The sequence below is a fragment of the Crocuta crocuta genome, unplaced genomic scaffold, assembly GCF_008692635.1.
Source record: "Crocuta crocuta isolate KB4526 unplaced genomic scaffold, BGI_CrCroc_1.0 scaffold217, whole genome shotgun sequence".
Taxonomy (NCBI): Eukaryota; Metazoa; Chordata; class Mammalia; order Carnivora; family Hyaenidae; genus Crocuta; species Crocuta crocuta.
Genome location: NW_027532208.1, coordinates 7,986,202 through 8,002,523, shown reverse-complemented (window position 1 = coordinate 8,002,523; position 16,322 = coordinate 7,986,202). Strand labels below are relative to the sequence as shown.

General features: G+C 44.0%; 1 protein-coding gene and 1 pseudogene across 3 annotated transcripts in view; one reads left to right on the top strand and one right to left on the bottom strand.

Moving 5' to 3' along the window:
* Positions 1 to 4,082: 4,082 nt before the first annotated feature.
* LOC144242847 (large ribosomal subunit protein uL6-like) lies at positions 4,083 to 15,020 on the bottom strand (annotated as a pseudogene).
* A 1,109-nt stretch (positions 15,021 to 16,129) lies between these two features.
* Positions 16,130 to 16,322, top strand: part of CRCP (CGRP receptor component) — a 42,264-nt gene continuing 42,071 nt past the window's right edge. The window contains exon 1 of one of the 3 annotated variants that reach the window (XM_077777884.1): positions 16,130 to 16,217. In XM_077777884.1, coding sequence (XP_077634010.1) covers positions 16,210 to 16,217 — 8 coding nt within the window. In that variant the 5' untranslated portion in view covers positions 16,130 to 16,209. The remainder of the gene's footprint in view (positions 16,218 to 16,322) is intronic. The other 2 variants (XM_077777886.1, XM_077777885.1) reach the window with 2 other exon arrangements.

Below are 16,322 nucleotides of genomic sequence, written 5' to 3'. Positions count from 1 at the left end.
TCATTGAATTATCTTGGCACTCTTGTCAAAAATCAATCGGCTTGGGTTGCCTGGGTGGCTCAGTTGGTTAAGTGTCCGACTTCAGCTCAGGTCATAATCTTGCAGTCTGTGAGTTTGAGCCCTGTGTTGGGCTCTGTGCTAACAGCTCAGAGCCTGGACCCTGTTCGAATTCTGTGTCTCCCTCTCTCTAGGTCCCTCCCCTACACACACCTGTCTGTTTCTCAAAAATGAATAAATGTTAAAAAAAATTTTTTAAATCAATTGACCTAAATGTAAGGCTTTATTTCTGGATACTCTATTCTACCCCATTGACCTGTATGTCTACTTTATTCCAGTACTATATTCCCTTTATTAATGTAGCACTGTGGCAATTGGAAATTGAGTTCAGTAACGTTTTTTTTCTTTTCAAGATTGTTTTGGCCATTCTGGGTCCCTTGTATCCTCATATGAATTTTATAATTAACTTGCCAATTTCTGCAAAAAAAAAAAAAAAGGCAGTAGGGATTTTGATAATGATGTATTGAGTCTGTAGATCAATTTGGAGAGTACTGATATTTTAACAATATTAAGTCTTCCAGTCATGAACATGGGATGTTTCTAATTTAATAAGATCTTATTTAATTTCCTTCAGTAATATTTTGTAATTTTCAGGGCACTAGTTTTGATAAATTCATTCCCAACTGTTTTATTCTTTTTGATGAATTATAAATGGAATTGTTTTTCTTGATTTAATTTCCTTTAAAAATTTTTTTTAAAATGTTTTCTTTATTTCTGAGAGAGACAGTGTGAGCAGGGGAGGATCAGAGAGAGAGGGAGACACAGAATCTGAAACAGCCTCCAGGCTCTGGCCTGTCAGCACAGAGCTGGACGTGGGGCCCGAACCCACAAACCGTGAGATCATGACCTGAGCTGAAGTCGGACGCCCAACCAACTGAGCTACCCAGGTGCCCCTCTTGATTTCATTTCCCAACTGTTCACTCTTCTATTGTATAGAAGAAACAATCTGCATTGTATAGAAATGCAATTGATTTCTATATATTGAACTTGTATCTTAAAATCTATCAAATTTGTTGACCCAGCAGTTTTTTAGTGGATTCCTTATGATTTTCTACAATGCCATGTCATCTGCTAGCATAGTTTTGCTTTTTTTTTTTTTTAAATGTTTTATTTATTTCTAGGAGAGAGAGAGACAGCATGAGCAGGGGAGGGTCAGAGAGAGAGGGAGACACAGAATCCGAAGCAGGTTCCAGGCTCTGAGCTGTCAGCACAGAGCCCGACGTGGGGCTCGAACCCAAGAACCGCGAGATCATGACCTAAGCGAAAGTCGGACGCTTAACTGACTAAGCCACCCAGGCGCCCCTAGTTTTGCTTTTTCCTTTCCAATCTGAATGCTTTTTTTTGTTGTTGTTGTTATTTTTTTGGCCTAATTGCTCTGACTAGACCTCCAGCACAATTTTTTTTATGTTTATTTATTTTTGAGAGAGACAGAGACAGAAAGACAGAGTGTGAGTGGGGGAGTGGCAGAGAGAGAGGGAGACACAGAATCCGAAGCAGGTTCCAGGCTCTGAGCTGTCAGCACAGAGCCCGACGTGGGGCTCGAACCCAAGAACCATGAGTTCATGACCTGAGCCAAAGTCAGAAGCTTAACTGACTGAGCCACCCGGGGTGGCCCCCTCCAGTACAATTTTGAATAGAAGTGGTGAGAATGGCCATCTTCATTTTGTTCCTGATCTTAGGAGGAAAGCATCCAGTCTTCTACCACTAAGTATGGTGTTAGATGTAAGTATATTAGTTTCCTAGAAGGGTTATAACAAAGTACCACAAATTGTCATGGCTTAAAGCCACAAAAGTTTATTCTCTCACAGTTCTGAAGGCCAGAAGTTTGGAATGAAGGTGCCGGCATGGCCATGCTGCTAAAGGCTCTAGGGAAGAAGCCTTCCTTGCCTCTTCCTAGCTTCTGGTGACTCCAGACAATCCTTGGCATTCTTTAACTTGTAGTTGCATCATTCTGTTCTCTGCCTTTTATCTTTACATACCCTTCTTTCCAGTGTCTCTTCTATGTCTGCATCCAAATCTCCCTCTCCTTTTAACTTAGAAAGATACCAGTCATTGGATTTAGGGCTCACCCTAATCCATTATGACCTCATTTTAACTTCAGTACAATGCAAAGATCCTATTTCCAAATAAGGTCATGTTCACAAATCCTAGGGAGTTGGGACTTGAATATATTTTTCCAGGGGGATGGGTGGTGGTGGCATAATTCAGTTCCCTACAGTCAGGTTTCCACAGATCCTTTTTTCTCAGGTTCAGAACGTTCCCTCCTATTTCTACTTTATTGTTATTTTTCTTTAAACCATCAGTTTTAAAAAAATATTTATTTTTGAGAAAGAGTGAGGGATAGAGCACAAGTTGAGCTGAAGTCAATGCTTAATTGACTGAGCCACCCAGGTGCTCCATTATCAATTATGTTCATAGAGATTTAAATAGTAAGAAAAAAATCTTATATATTTACTTATGTTGTTAGCATTTCCTGTGGTTTTTATTCCTTTGTATGGATCCAAGTTTCTATCTGCTATCATTTTCCTTTTGTCTGAAGCATTTCCTTTATTTTTCTGTAGTACCAGTGATGAATTCTTTCAGATACACTTTTGTGTATCTGAAAATGTCTTTATGTTACCCTGCTGTTTTGAGAAATAATTTTCCCACATACGGAATTCTGAGTGGACTTTCCCCCCAGTATTTTAAAGATGTTGCTCTACTGTCTTCTTGTTTGCATTGTTTCCGATGACAAATCTGTCAACCTTATCTTTGTTTTTTTTTTTTAATGTTTTTTATTTATTTCTAGCAGAGAGAGAGAGACAGCATGAGCAGGGGAGGGTCAGAGAGAGAGGGAGTCACAGACTCTGAAACAGGCTCCAGGCTCTCAGCTGACAGTCAGCACAGAGCCTGACGCGGGGCTCGAACCCACGAACCGCGAGATCATGACCTAAGCGAAAGTCGGATGCTTAACCGACTAAGCCACCCAGGCGCCCCATGTCAGCCTTATCTTTGTATCTCTGTATGTTACATGTCTTTTTTCCCCCCAGCTGCCTTTTAAATATAATATTTAATATAATAAATATATTTATATATAAATAATATATATTTATATATAAATAATTTAATATAATTTTTAGAGAGAGAGTGCAAGTGGGGGAGAGGGGCTTAGGAGAGAGCGAGAGCGAGAGCAAGAGCAAGAGCGAGAGTGAGAGAGAGAATCCTAAGCAAGCTCCATGCTCAGCGCATGGGGCTCTATTCCACAACTCTGGGAACATTCATTGCCTGGGCAGAAATCAAGCGTGGGAAGCTCAACCGACTGAACCACCCACACGTCCTTCCCTCTAGCTGCTTTTAAGATTTTTTTCTGGAGGCGCCTGGGTGGCTCAGCGGTTAACTGTCTGACTTCGGCTCAGGTCATGATCTCACAGTTTGTGGGTTCAAGCCCAGCGTTGGACTCTGTGCTGACAGCTCAGAGCCTGGAGCCTGTTTCGCATTCTGTGTCTCCCTCTCTCTCCGACCCTCCCCTGCTCACACTGTGTCTCTCTCAGAAATAAATAAAACATTAAAAAAAAAAGATTTTTTTTTCTGTATCACTGGTTTTGAACAATAGATTTTGATGCACTGTGGTGCAGTTTTCTTCACTTTTCTTCTGCTGGAGATTGTTGAGCATCTATGTCTGTGGGTTTATAATTTTTAATATTAAAATATCTTTCCACCCTCTTGTTTCTCCTCTTTTTTAGAGACTCCAATTATTTGTACATAAGTGTGAAGTGCCCCACACTCATTGATGCTCTTTTATTTTTGGTGATTTTCTTTCTTTCTGTGCTTCATTTTGGATGGTGCCTATTTTTATGCCCTTAATTCACCAATCTTTCCCTCTATAATATCTGATCTGCTCTCTATCCAATCTAGTATCTCAAATCTTGTCGTTTTCTTTCCTTTTCTTTTTTTAATACACAGCTGTTAGTGCGTCTTTAAAATATCACAAAGAAGTCTGAAAAATCTGGCATCTTGCTGTTTCTGTAGCTGAACTAACGTAGGTCTTATTCATTAGCCTGCTGAAATTTTCCTTTCTCAGAAACAGATGCTGATATGTTGCACATGAATTTAGCCTCAGCCCTTCCATCTTGACCCAGTTAACCTTCTGGGTCTGCACTCAGACTCAGGGCTACGTGACTATCCTCGAGTGCAAGGAAAAAAAAAACAAAGAAGAAGATCAGGGCTAATATTCCCTGTTAATGGTTGTTTATGACAGTTTGCATACTTTGTCCTTGAGATCATGGGTATTCCCTTGAAACTCCCCAAAACCCTAAGTCATGCCTTCAAAATAACAAATGTTTTCCTAAATACCAGGATAAAGGCTGCTCTCTTTATCACTTTGTAATCTTTTTACAATAACCGCTCAATTCTGCTTCTATACTGCCTGCTTGCCTGCTTGGTCATTATAAAAAGTCCTAAATCCTTGGATTCGAGGCCACACATTTAGAGTTCTGTGTTAACTCTTTGTGGTCCTAGCCGGTAATAAAGACTCCTTAATTCGGCTTCATTGGTCTTGGTTGGTCTCTGTGTCTCTGGGCATAACAATACCATCTAAAAATTTTTCGATATCCTTATTTTTAACTCTTGTGGGTTAGGGCACCTGGGTGGCTCAGTCGGTTAGCATCCGACTTCGGCTCAGGTCATGATCTCATGGTTCGTGGGTTCAAGCCCCACGTCGGGCTCTGTGCTGACAGCTAGCTCAGAGCCTGGAGCCTCTTTCGGATTTTGTGCCTCCCTCTCTCTCTGAGCCTCCCCTGCCCATGCTGTCTCTCTCTCTCTCTCTCAGAAATAAATAAAACATTAAAAAAAAAAACTCTTATGGGTTGCAGAATCAAAGCAGCTGAATTTGATAGAAGTTCAATGTCATTTCCTTCAAGAATTAACTCATCTTTCTGGGCTTGAGAGACTGAACAGGCAATGCCTTGCCTCATTTGAACTCAGCAAGCAGATGTATTTTTTGCCCAAGAAATTTCAGATTTCAACAAGTGAACCATTCTTGAATAACATTCTCCTGAATAACAACATTGATGGGGAAGTAAACGTACACATGATGTGGGAAACAAAGGCAGAAGGAAATGGCGGATACAATTAAATTTCCTTATATAACCTGCAGCCCCTTGACAAACACTTGAGGCTGGCAGAGGTTTCTCCAGGAATTCCCTACTGTTTTAATGCTAATACTTTGCTAGAGGAAAAAACAACCTTAGCTTGACAAGAGCTAGGCCTGCAGTATCCTGGGAGTCTTCTTCAGCATATGAAAATCTCACTGGAAACTTCACCTTGACTTTACCTCCCCCAACTCCACAGTAGATAACCAGTGTCTCTTCATGGACCAGCTATTCCCACCCAAGGGTCCTGTCCCCGTGCTTCAATAAAATCACCTTTTTGCACCAATGATGTCTTCAAGAATTCTTTCTTGGCTGTCCGCTCCGGACCCCACCACCCCACCATCACCTCCAGAAAAACTCAGCACACAGACTTCATCTTGTAATGGAAGCACAGTGCAACACTCTTGCCCATGTTCTGTACGTGACTACGGTAGTGTGAACAGTAGCTACTGCCTTCCCATTTCCCCACCATTTGTCAACTCGGAGCCTCTTTTTCTTTCCAAGGAAACTGAGTTCTACATTGATGTAGTTGAAGTCCCTCCACAGGTTTCCTCTGGGGGCCTTCACAGTAACAGTATAGCCCTTCAGAGTGATGTCAATGTTTTCTGGAATGCCGACAGTCTGAGTGCTTGAGAATGATCTTCATTTTCATGGTGAATGCAGAAAAAAACAAAACAAAACCCCCCAAAAATCTCAAATTCTTTGGTTTTCAACTCTAGAAGTTTGGTTTTGGCCTTTTAAAAATGTTTATGGATTCTTGGGGGGGGAGGGGCAGAGAGAGAAGACACAGAATCCCAAGCGGGCTCCAGATTCTGTGCTGTCAGCACAGAGCCCAGTGTGGGGCTTGAAGTCATGATCTGTGAGATCATGACCTGAGCTGAAATTGGACGCCTAACCTGAGAAAGAAAGGTGGTAAACACAAATAAAAAGGGCCAGCCAGATGTCGAAGGCCAGATACTCCCTTTGCATGCCTTTGGCTTCTGCAATCTAGGTTGCCTCTTGCATCAGCCAGCAGCCAGGAACCAGAAGCTTGACTACACTAGTTCCACCCACTCTGGAAGTACGTATGTATAAAAGATCAGTAAAACCCGAGCTGGATGCTCCGCCTTTGGAGGTGACTCCACTGGGCCGGTACTGGTGGGAAATAAACAGTCTTTTTTGATTCCCTGAGTGCTTGTCGCTTGTCTCTTCCTGGGCACCGAGTATTTACTGTAACAAACCGATTGAGCCACCCAGGTGCCCTGCTTGTTGGCCATTTCTATATCATCTCTGGAGATGTGTCCATTTATGATAGGAAAATATAGGATTTAGTAGGCAGAGAAAGAGAGTAGGGCCTGAGGTCCCTGGGTGGAGAGAAACACCTATTTTGGAAGAATGCTGGGAGTGTCTGACCACATCACGCCCCCTCAGGCAGAAGGTTCCTCTTAAGAATGTAACAGACTCCCCACATCCCCACCGCAGGTTTCCCCCTCTGGAATTGGACAAAAGACGATTGACCACAGACCACCCCTCATACAATGGAAACGAGCCAATCAGGAATGGACAACCCAGGACCTAGTTATCAAGCCAATAAGGGTGGAACCTGAGAAGGAACCAGGGGGAGGCAAAGTGTGTGTGTGGGGGGGTGCTGACCAGTGATGAGGGCTTTTGGCATGATAGTAGGGTTCATGGAGTCCGGAGCCAACGGTCAAGAAAGAATTCTTGCAGATGTCTTTGGTGACTTTATTAAAGCATGGGGACAGGACCCTTGGGTGGGAATAGCTGCCCCAAGTCCATGAAGAGAGACTGGTTATCTACTATGGAGTTGGGGGAGGTAAAGTCAAGGTGAAGTTTCCAGTGAGATTTTCATATGCTAAAGAAGACTACCAGGGTACTGGAGGCCTAGCTCTTGTCAAGCTAAGGTTGTTTTTTCCTCTAGCAAAGTATTAGCATTAAAACAGTAGGGAATTCCTGGAGAAACCTCTGCCAGCCTCAAGTGTTTGTCAAGGGGCTGCAGGTTATATAAGGAAATTTAATTGTATCCGCCATTTCCTTCTGCTTTTGTTTCCCACATCAACCAGAACCTTGTAAAACAAGGACCCCTTGCCTATAGTCCTTGGGCATTTACTTTCAAATGCCTCCTCGCTGTAAAGTGAGCTTTTCTACTATTCTTCCTTTCTAATCTCATCTAATAAACTTTTGCCTGCTGCTCATTTTGTGTCTAGCTCTTCATTCTTTGAAGTGGAGAGACAATGACAACTTGACATTGGCAAGGACTTGACAACTTAGCTTTTTGAGCAGATGAATGAATCCCGGGTAGTGTGGTAAAGCTTGTGTTATGTGCAGGGTGGCAACAGGATTGGTCTGGGGAGCATGCCAACAGGTTGATTCATCAGAAATTAATTACTCGAGGGATCAAGTTAACAAGTATTGGCCCTTAGGAACACCACTAAATCTTTTTTTTTTTTTTAATTTTTAAGGTTATTTATTTATTTTGAAAGAGACAGGGAGGGGCAGACAGAGAGAGAGAAAGAGAGACAGAGAGAGAGAAAATCCCAAGCTGGCTCTGTGCCAGCACAGAGCCCAATGTGGGGCTTGAACTCATGAAACCGTGAGATCATGACCTCAGCTGAAACCAAGAGTCGGACATACCATCGACTGAGCCACCCAAGTACCCCGGAACACCACTAAATCTTAAATGACAGTGAACTGTCTTTCCAGTCACTGTGGTGAATACAAAAGTTGGACAAGGAGTCTTGAAGCCCGTGGGTTGCTGTACTCTTCATTTGCTGAGTTAAGACTGACCATACATACCTGGTGTTGAGTGTGCAGGAGACAGCCTCAAAGAATGGTGTGGGGCATGACAAGAGCCCCAATCCTGCTAGCTCTTCGTGGAGACAGCTGTTGGTGGCCCAGCCTGGGCGGCCAACTCATCCCTGGCAGCACTTTAGAAAGACTCAAGTGGCAGTTAAGTATACTGGAGTACACTTTATGACAGGCTCTGAGAGTCAGAGGAGCCAGGGTTGAATCTAAGCCACAGTGCTCCTTGGGTGTAGCCTCAGGTAAGTACTTATTCCCTTGGAGTTTCAGTAAAAAGGGAATAATGATACCCATGCATTGAAGACTGAAGATATCATATACGTATAAGGCCTGATTTATACTAAGTACTCAGTGAATGGTAGTTGCCATTATTAATAAAGGAAGACCTAGTGGGCTAGGATGATGCTAGTTTGAAATCAACTATTTATTCAGTGCTTTTCATGTTCAAGGTGCTTTATGTGCATATCAGTTATCTATCGCTGTGTAACAAAACATCCTAAATCGTAAAACAACAACTGTGATGATTATTATTACTTTTGATCATTCTGGAGGTTGAATGGGCTCAGCTAAGAGGTTCTGGCTAAGGGTTTCTCATGCAGTTGCATGGACCTGGGGTCATTTCAAAACCTTCTTCATTAGTCACAGGTCTGATGCCTGGACTGGGAGGATTCAAATAGCTGGGGACTGCAACACCTGCATAAGGGTGTGATCTCTCCACGGGGTGCCTCCAGCCTAGTGGTTTGAAGGTGACTCAGGACTCTAAAACCCATGTCCTGAGAGACAGCCAGATGGGAGCTGCATGGCTTTTTCTGCCCCAGCCTCAGAAGGCATGTAGTGTCACTTTCACTGCCTTTTTTTAAAATTAATTTATTTTGAGAGAGAAGGAGAGAAAGTGCACACGTGCTTGCAAGCAGAGGGGCAGAGAGAGAGGGAGAGAGTGAATCCCAAGCAGGTTCTGCATTGTCAGCGCAGAGCCCGATGTGGGGCTCGAACTCATGAAGTGTGAGATCATGACCTGAGCAGAAATCAAGAGTTGGATGTTTGACCAGAGCGCCACGCAGGTGCCACCCCCCTTTCCACTGCCTTCTATTCATTACAAATGAGTCGTAAGTCCAGGCCACATTCAAGGTCGGGGGAATTAGTCTCCAGTCCATGAAGGAAGAGTGTCAAAACAATTTGCAGACATGCTTTAAAACCGCTGCATGTTTATCATCATATTTAATCTTCTTAGAAGGTAAACACATTTTTCACTATTTTACAGGTAGAGAAATTTAGAAGATTAGATGCTTAGAAGATTTAAGTGACTTGCCCCAGCTCATAAAGTTACTAGGTGGTGCAGACAGGATCCAAACTAAAGCCAGCAGTCTGATCCTAGAATCTGTGTTCTTTCTTTCTTTTTTTTCCCCCGTGTGCTGACAGCAGTGAGCCTGAAGTGGGGCTTGCACTCACAAACCATGAGATCATGACCTGAGCTGAAGTGGGATGCTCAACCGAGCCACCTAGGTGCCTCTAGCATCTGTGCTCTTAGTCCCTATGCTATACAATTACACTAGACAGAAGACAGAAAATATGTAGGGTATTTGTTCATAAGCTCTCTTATGTAGTACTTAGTGAATACCAGTCACTGTTCCAAGCACTTTTCAGGGAACTATGTAAGTTACAGAAAACTATGTAAGCACATGGTAGAGGTCCCAGGTGTTAGGCTTAGGTTTCCTGGGCTGGGAATGGGGGAGCAGGCTCACTGACACCAAGAAGCCTCCAGAAAAACGCTCCCTTCCAAGATTGCAGAGTGAAGGCCCCCGCCTGGTTGAAAGGCAGAGAACTACGCCTTACATTTTAAAAATTAATTGATCCATTCATTAATATATTTTAAAAATTTACATCCAAGATAGTTAGCGTAAAGAGCAATAATGATTTCAGGAGTAGAATCCAGTGATTCATCCAGGGCCTGTCCCAACAAGTGTCCTCCTTAATGCCCTTTGCCCATTTAGCCCATCCCTCCACCCACAACCCCTGCAGTGACCCTCAGTTTGTTCTGGTACACAATGGAGTATTAACTTGGCAATCAAAAAGAATGAAATCTTGCCATTTGCAACAATGTGGATGGAACTAGAGTGTATGATGCTAAGTGAAATTAGTCAGAGAAAGACATATCATGACTTCACTCATATGTGGAATTTAAGATACGGAACAATTGAACATAGGGGAAGGGAAGCAAAATAATATAAAAACGGGGAGGGGGCAAAACACGAGACTCTTAAATATGCCTTACATGCTGACTATCCCTGCACCTGGCCCCACACACTTCAGCAGCCAGAGAATGAAAATAAACTAAAGTAGCCTAAGGCATCTGCAGTAATGGTGTCAGGTAGGAGGCTAGGCTTCAGGGCCTGCGGACAACTGCACCCTGCCCTGCTGCCATCACTACAATGCGGTCAACGGCAGCCACAGTAGGGGGTCCCAGAGCTCTGCATGTGCTCACATGCACACACACGATACTGTGGGTCACCTGGACCTGGATCTATCTAGGAGTCGTTTGAAGGGTACTCAGCTTTCTGGACAAAAGTAGACAAGCAGCCTTTTGTGACTGTGGACAGTGAATAAGCAGGACAGTCTGCATGGAATTCAGGAATTGTATGGGAGTTCATTTGTTTTCCATTGCTGCTATAACAAATTCCCACACTACTCCTGCAGATTTATCATCTCATAATTCTGTAGGCTAGAAGCTGTACGTGGCTCTTACTAGGCTAAAATTAAGGTGTTGGCAAGGCTACAATCCTTTCTGGAGGCTCAGTGGAAAATCTGTTTCCTTGCCTTCTCTGGTTTCTAAAGGCAGTCTATATTCCTTGGCTCATGGCTCCTTCCTCCAGCTTCAGAAACAGGCAAGTAGCATCTCTCGGATTCTTCTTCCGTAGTAACACCTTCCTTTGACTCTGTCAACTGGGATTCTCCTCTTTAAAGGACCCATGTGATTAGGTTGGGCCCATCCAAATGATTCTGGATGATCTCCCCATCATAAGATCTATAACCTTAATCACATCTGTAAAGTCCCTTTGGGCATATGTGGTAACATATCCACAGGTTCCAGAGGATGAGGGTGTGGACATCTTGGGGGAGCCATTATTCTGCCTCGCATATGGAGAGACTCCAGGAAAATGCCCTTGAATGGGGCCAACGATCCCATCCCACCCTCCAAGTCCTGCACTCCATGGGACACATTTTCTTACTCACTAGAAGCCTTTAACTCAACTCATGTCAACTGTTCCAAGGTAAGGTGGGTAGTGAAAGGCTTCATGATTTTTCCAAGATGGACAGTATATCCACAGTAAGGAGAAGTAGATGACATCCATACATCATCATATACTTAAAGCTTTCATCATTCAAAATCTTCTTTCCTTGCTTTGGATTTTTGGAGATAATAGGTAGTATTTTTTTTCTCTTCCATGCTTGCCATTTGCCAGGCGCTATTCTAAACACAACTCTGTAAGGTAGGTACTTGACTTAACTCGGTCTGTGTGGCCACAGAGCCCACATCTGTAACTACCACATGTGACTGATTATTCCTGTGTCCCCCAGAATACAACCCATGATTAGAAGTCACCAAGGGTCTACAATTCCTGCTCCTGGGATGCTAAAAATGATCGCAACCTCGCCGGACTTTGCCAGTGGTTCCTTCAAGGCTGTGACCATAGGCAAACCTGTGCTCATCCTCATTGCCAGCTTGAGCGTCTAGGGCAGTTCAGACAACGGACAACAGCCATTTCAGCAGAGGGCTGGCTGAATGTTGTATGGGATTTATCTGTCTCAGAAGAATGAAAGCTTTGCCTGGCCTCTCTCCCCTACGTATTCCACTTTGGTGCATCTAAAAGGTTTAGTGCAGAACAGGGAGGCCCTAAAACTGAGAGGTAAGGTTAGGGTAGTGCTGGTGCATACAGGTGTTGGGAGTTGGCCAGAGCAGAGGGAGCACCCTGGCTCTGACGGTTTGTAGCTCCTTTCTGAGCTTCACTTTCCTCTGTGTGAAATGGACTGATCATTGTACTTAACTCTGAGAGCTCCTGAGAGAAGTTAAATGAGAGCATACTAACGCCGTGCCCGGCACACATTCTCATGGAATCTTGTGGGGATTAAATAAGCACACCCCTGTGAAGAGCTGAGATCAACTCGCTGGCACCTTGTAAGCACCAAGTAAGTCTTACTGTTCTGGACTCTCCCTAGGTGACTTAACTTCAAAGCCTTCAACTTCTACTTACACCTTCAAAAGTTTTTGCCAGTTTCCTTCTGAGCCCTACACCTAACAGTTCTGTGTTCAACAGGACATTTCCCCATGGAAGACACACAACGTTTGCTCATGCTCTGGGCCTTTGTATACAATACATACCACTGCCTAAAAAGCCAGTTGTTAGGGGGAAAAAAAAAAGCCATTTTCTGGGTTTGTATACCTTGGGTGGCAAAGAACAGAGACTCCTTATGCAACCTCAGGTTAGGAGAGCTACAGGGAGGCCCTGAGTGGGGGACAGGCTAGGGAGGAGTTTCAGCCATTGAGTAGCCCAGCTTTGTTGGCTGGATTATTTCATTGCAAAGGGTCCTTTGGGGCAGGCTTCCCTTGGGAGAAAGGATCTCACTCCTGATTACTTGGCTGCCCTTAGGGGATAGGCAGAGTGACTCCATATGGTCCCCAAAGTCTTACTGTGGTGGCCTCCCTTGGAGAACCTGGAGCTTACCTATTTTATCATGGGGCCCTCAGAGGTACTAACCTCTCTTCTGTGGAAGCCCATCCCTGAAGCTTTGGCCTTGGGTGCTCCTCCCCACAGCCAGCTCAAACACTCCTGGCTTTGAGACGCCTCTGACCTTATTAGTCATTCTCTCCTCTGCTTCATCGCGTCTAAACACTGTATTGCAGTTATTGATGTCTAGAGCTGGTTCCCCAGCTAGGCTGTCAGCTAGCCAGGGCGGGAGGTGCAGATTATTCACATTTGTATCATCACCACCAAATGGGCCATCACTCCATATTTGCTAAGTGAAAACACAAGCATCTTTAGTGCTGCTTTGTGGGGCCCACTGTCCTTAAAGAAGGTACAGGGGACCTTCTATACAAATGAAGCCAACTGGGTCTGGGGGGTATTTTATGTACTTGCTGATTTTTTTAAAGTAAATTAGTTGTTTTTAAAATAATATTTTTTGTGATTTAAAAACAATGTGCACTGAAAATTTAATTTAAAAAAAATGTTTTATTTATTTATTTCTGAGAGAGACAGAGAGAGGGAGAGAGAGAGGGAGAGAGACAGAGACAGCGTGAGCAGGGGAGGGTCAGAGAAAGAGGGAGATACAGAATCCAAAACAGGCTCCAGGCTCTGAGCTGGCTGTCAGCACAGAGCTCGACGCGGGGCTCAAACCTGCAAACCGTGAGGTCATGACCTGACCTGAAGTCAGACACTTAACCGACTGAGCCACCCAGGAGCCCCTGAAAAACATTTTTAAAGTTCTGAATGTGTAAAGTTAAAGGCTAAAAATTCCTCTTATTTTCTTCCAAACTAACCCCCACAAGCAAATACCAGTAACAATTTTTTAACAGCTTCATGGATACATAATTTAGATACCATACAATTTGCTTATCAAAAATTATATATGCAGTGTTCTTTGATATATTCACAGGGATGGACAGCCATTACAACATAATTTGGGGACATTTTTATTTTCCCCAAAAGAAATTCAGTGTCCATGTCCTTGCTTTGGTAGCACAAATACTAAAATGGGAAAGAAGTTCTGTGTCCATTAATTGTCACTCTCCATCCCTAAGCAACCACTAATCTACTCTGTGTCTGTATAGATTTGCCTATCCTGGAGACTTCATATAAATGGAATCATTTGGATGCGTTCTTTTGTGTCTGGCTTCTTCCACTTGGCATGGTTTTGAGGGCCATCCATGTTGTAGCAGGTATCTGTACTCAATTCCTTTTATTTTTTGGCTATAACATATTTTATTAACCAATCAGTCACTATTAACAATATAATACACTCCCTACAGTTGTTCAGATGGCCTGAGTTTAAGACCCTTCTGGACAAGTTCTTAGATGACTGACCTTGGGTAAATCATACTCTCTCCAAGCCTGCCTCAGTTTCCTCTATATTAAAATTTGAATAACAAAAGAACTACCCGAGTGTCATAGTTGTACTGTCACAGTAATTAATATTTGCTGAGCATTTACTACGTGTCAAGTACTTTATAAAGATTGCCACACAGACCTATGATTTACATATTAGGAAACTGGGGTTAGGAGAGGTTAAGTAATCTCCCAAGGTCCAATAGCCTCTAAGAAAGTGATGGAGGTAAAGAGAATCACAGGCCATCTGACTGCAAAGCCTGCACCATTAACTGTTAATGTAATGGAACAACAAAGTGCTTAGTAAGGGTCTTGCAAAGAGAATGAATTTAGCAAATGATAACTGATACAACTATAAAAAAGCATAAAAAATTAGCAATTGACATATCATTAAAAAAATTTTTTTAATGTTTATTTTTGAGAGAGAGAGAGACAGAGCACGAGCAGGGGAGGGGCGAGAAAAGAGGGAGACACAGAATCTGAAACAGGCTCCAGGCTCTGAGCTGTCAGCACAGATGTGGGGCTGGAACTCACCAACAAGGAGGTTGGTGACCTGAGCCAAAGTTGGAGGTTTAACCAACTGAGCCACCCAGGCGCCCCATACATATCTTTTTTTTTTTTTTAAGATGTTTATTTATTCATTTTTGAGACAGAGAGAGCGCACGCAGGGGAGGAGCAGAGAGAGAATCCCAAGCAGGCTCTGGGCTGTTAGCACAGGGCTGAACATGGAGCTTAATCCTACAGACCATGAGATCATGACCTGAGCTGAAATCAAGATTTGGACACTTAACTGACTGAGCCACCCATGCATGTGCCCTTCAATTGACATATCATTTAAAGACACTTGCTACTGTTCACATTTTGGCTCTTTCCTTCTAGCCTGTTAAGAAATATTTCAGACATACCGAAGTTTAGAAGGAAATGGACCTTCCATGTCTGGTTTTTTAAGACCTAAAATATAGATTAGGTGGCTCTACTTTAAGTATTTTTTCCCCTGTGCATTATTTTTCTTTAGATTATTAGAGTAACACCATATCATTTTCTATCTTTTGATTACAGATCCTATCTTAAGCATTTCCCCTAGCATAACAAATATGCTACATGATTTCTCACGGCCGTATACATAATACTGCATGGCTGAAACATGCTTGATCAATTCCTCATTGATGGATATTCAGGCTATCTCCCTGAGAAAAAATGTCACTACGCAACCATCTATCTTCAAGCATCTGATAATTCTCTTTAGATAAATTCGTAGAAAGGCTGGGAGGTCAGAATCTTACCCTTGACAGCTTCTTAAAAAAATGCTTATTTATTTTTGTGAGAGAGCGCGAGAGCGCTAGCATGCACTGGAAGGGGAGGGGCAGAGGGAGAGAGGTGTTAAGAGAATCCGAAGGAGGCCCGCGCTGACTGCAGAGAGCCTGAAGCAGGGCTCGAACTCAGTAACTGTGAGACCATGACCATAGCCAAAGTCCACGCTTAGGGACTGAGCCATCCAGGCGCCCCTACCCTTACATCTGTGTCTGTTTGCCAAATAGCTCCCAAGGAAGAGTGAGCACAAGAATGGAGGCTGAGGGCCCCCCGCCCAGCCTTTAAGTCGTTTTATTCAATTACAACATACAGAAACGTGCACAAAAGCGAACAACTCACTGAATTTTCAGAAACAAAACACACTGCGCACCCAACATCAAGACCAGGAAACAGAACCTTTCCAGCAGCCCGGAGCCGTCTTGCTTCTCGCCAGCACTACTTTCCGACGGGTGGGATTTTAACGCCACAGGCCTACCAACCCCATTATGTCTCTGGAAACTTAGTTTATTAATACTTAGCTATCACCTAGACCACGAAAATACGAGTTACGTCTTGCCTGCAAACATGTAACAGTCTTAGGGCCCGCAACGCGAAACGTTCAGGAAAGTCTGGCTGCGCCGAAGTCTCCGCCGGGGTCAGCCAGGCTCCCGACGCGCAGCGCGGCGTTCCCGGCGTGCAGCGCGGCGATCCCGACGTGCCCCGCGGCGCGCGTAACCGGCGGCTCGGTGTACTGCGCGGACCGCGGGGGTGGCCGCGGCGTAGCGTGAGGCTGCGCGCTTGCTGGCGGCCGGAAGCGACGAAGCGGGGTCGACATGGAAGTGTAAGTGACCCAGGGCGCGTTCCCGGGCTCGCGAAGGGTCCACAGCCGGGGGTGGCTGGGCCGAGGGGAGCCGAGGGAAGCAGGCATGGAGCGCACCTTGTACCA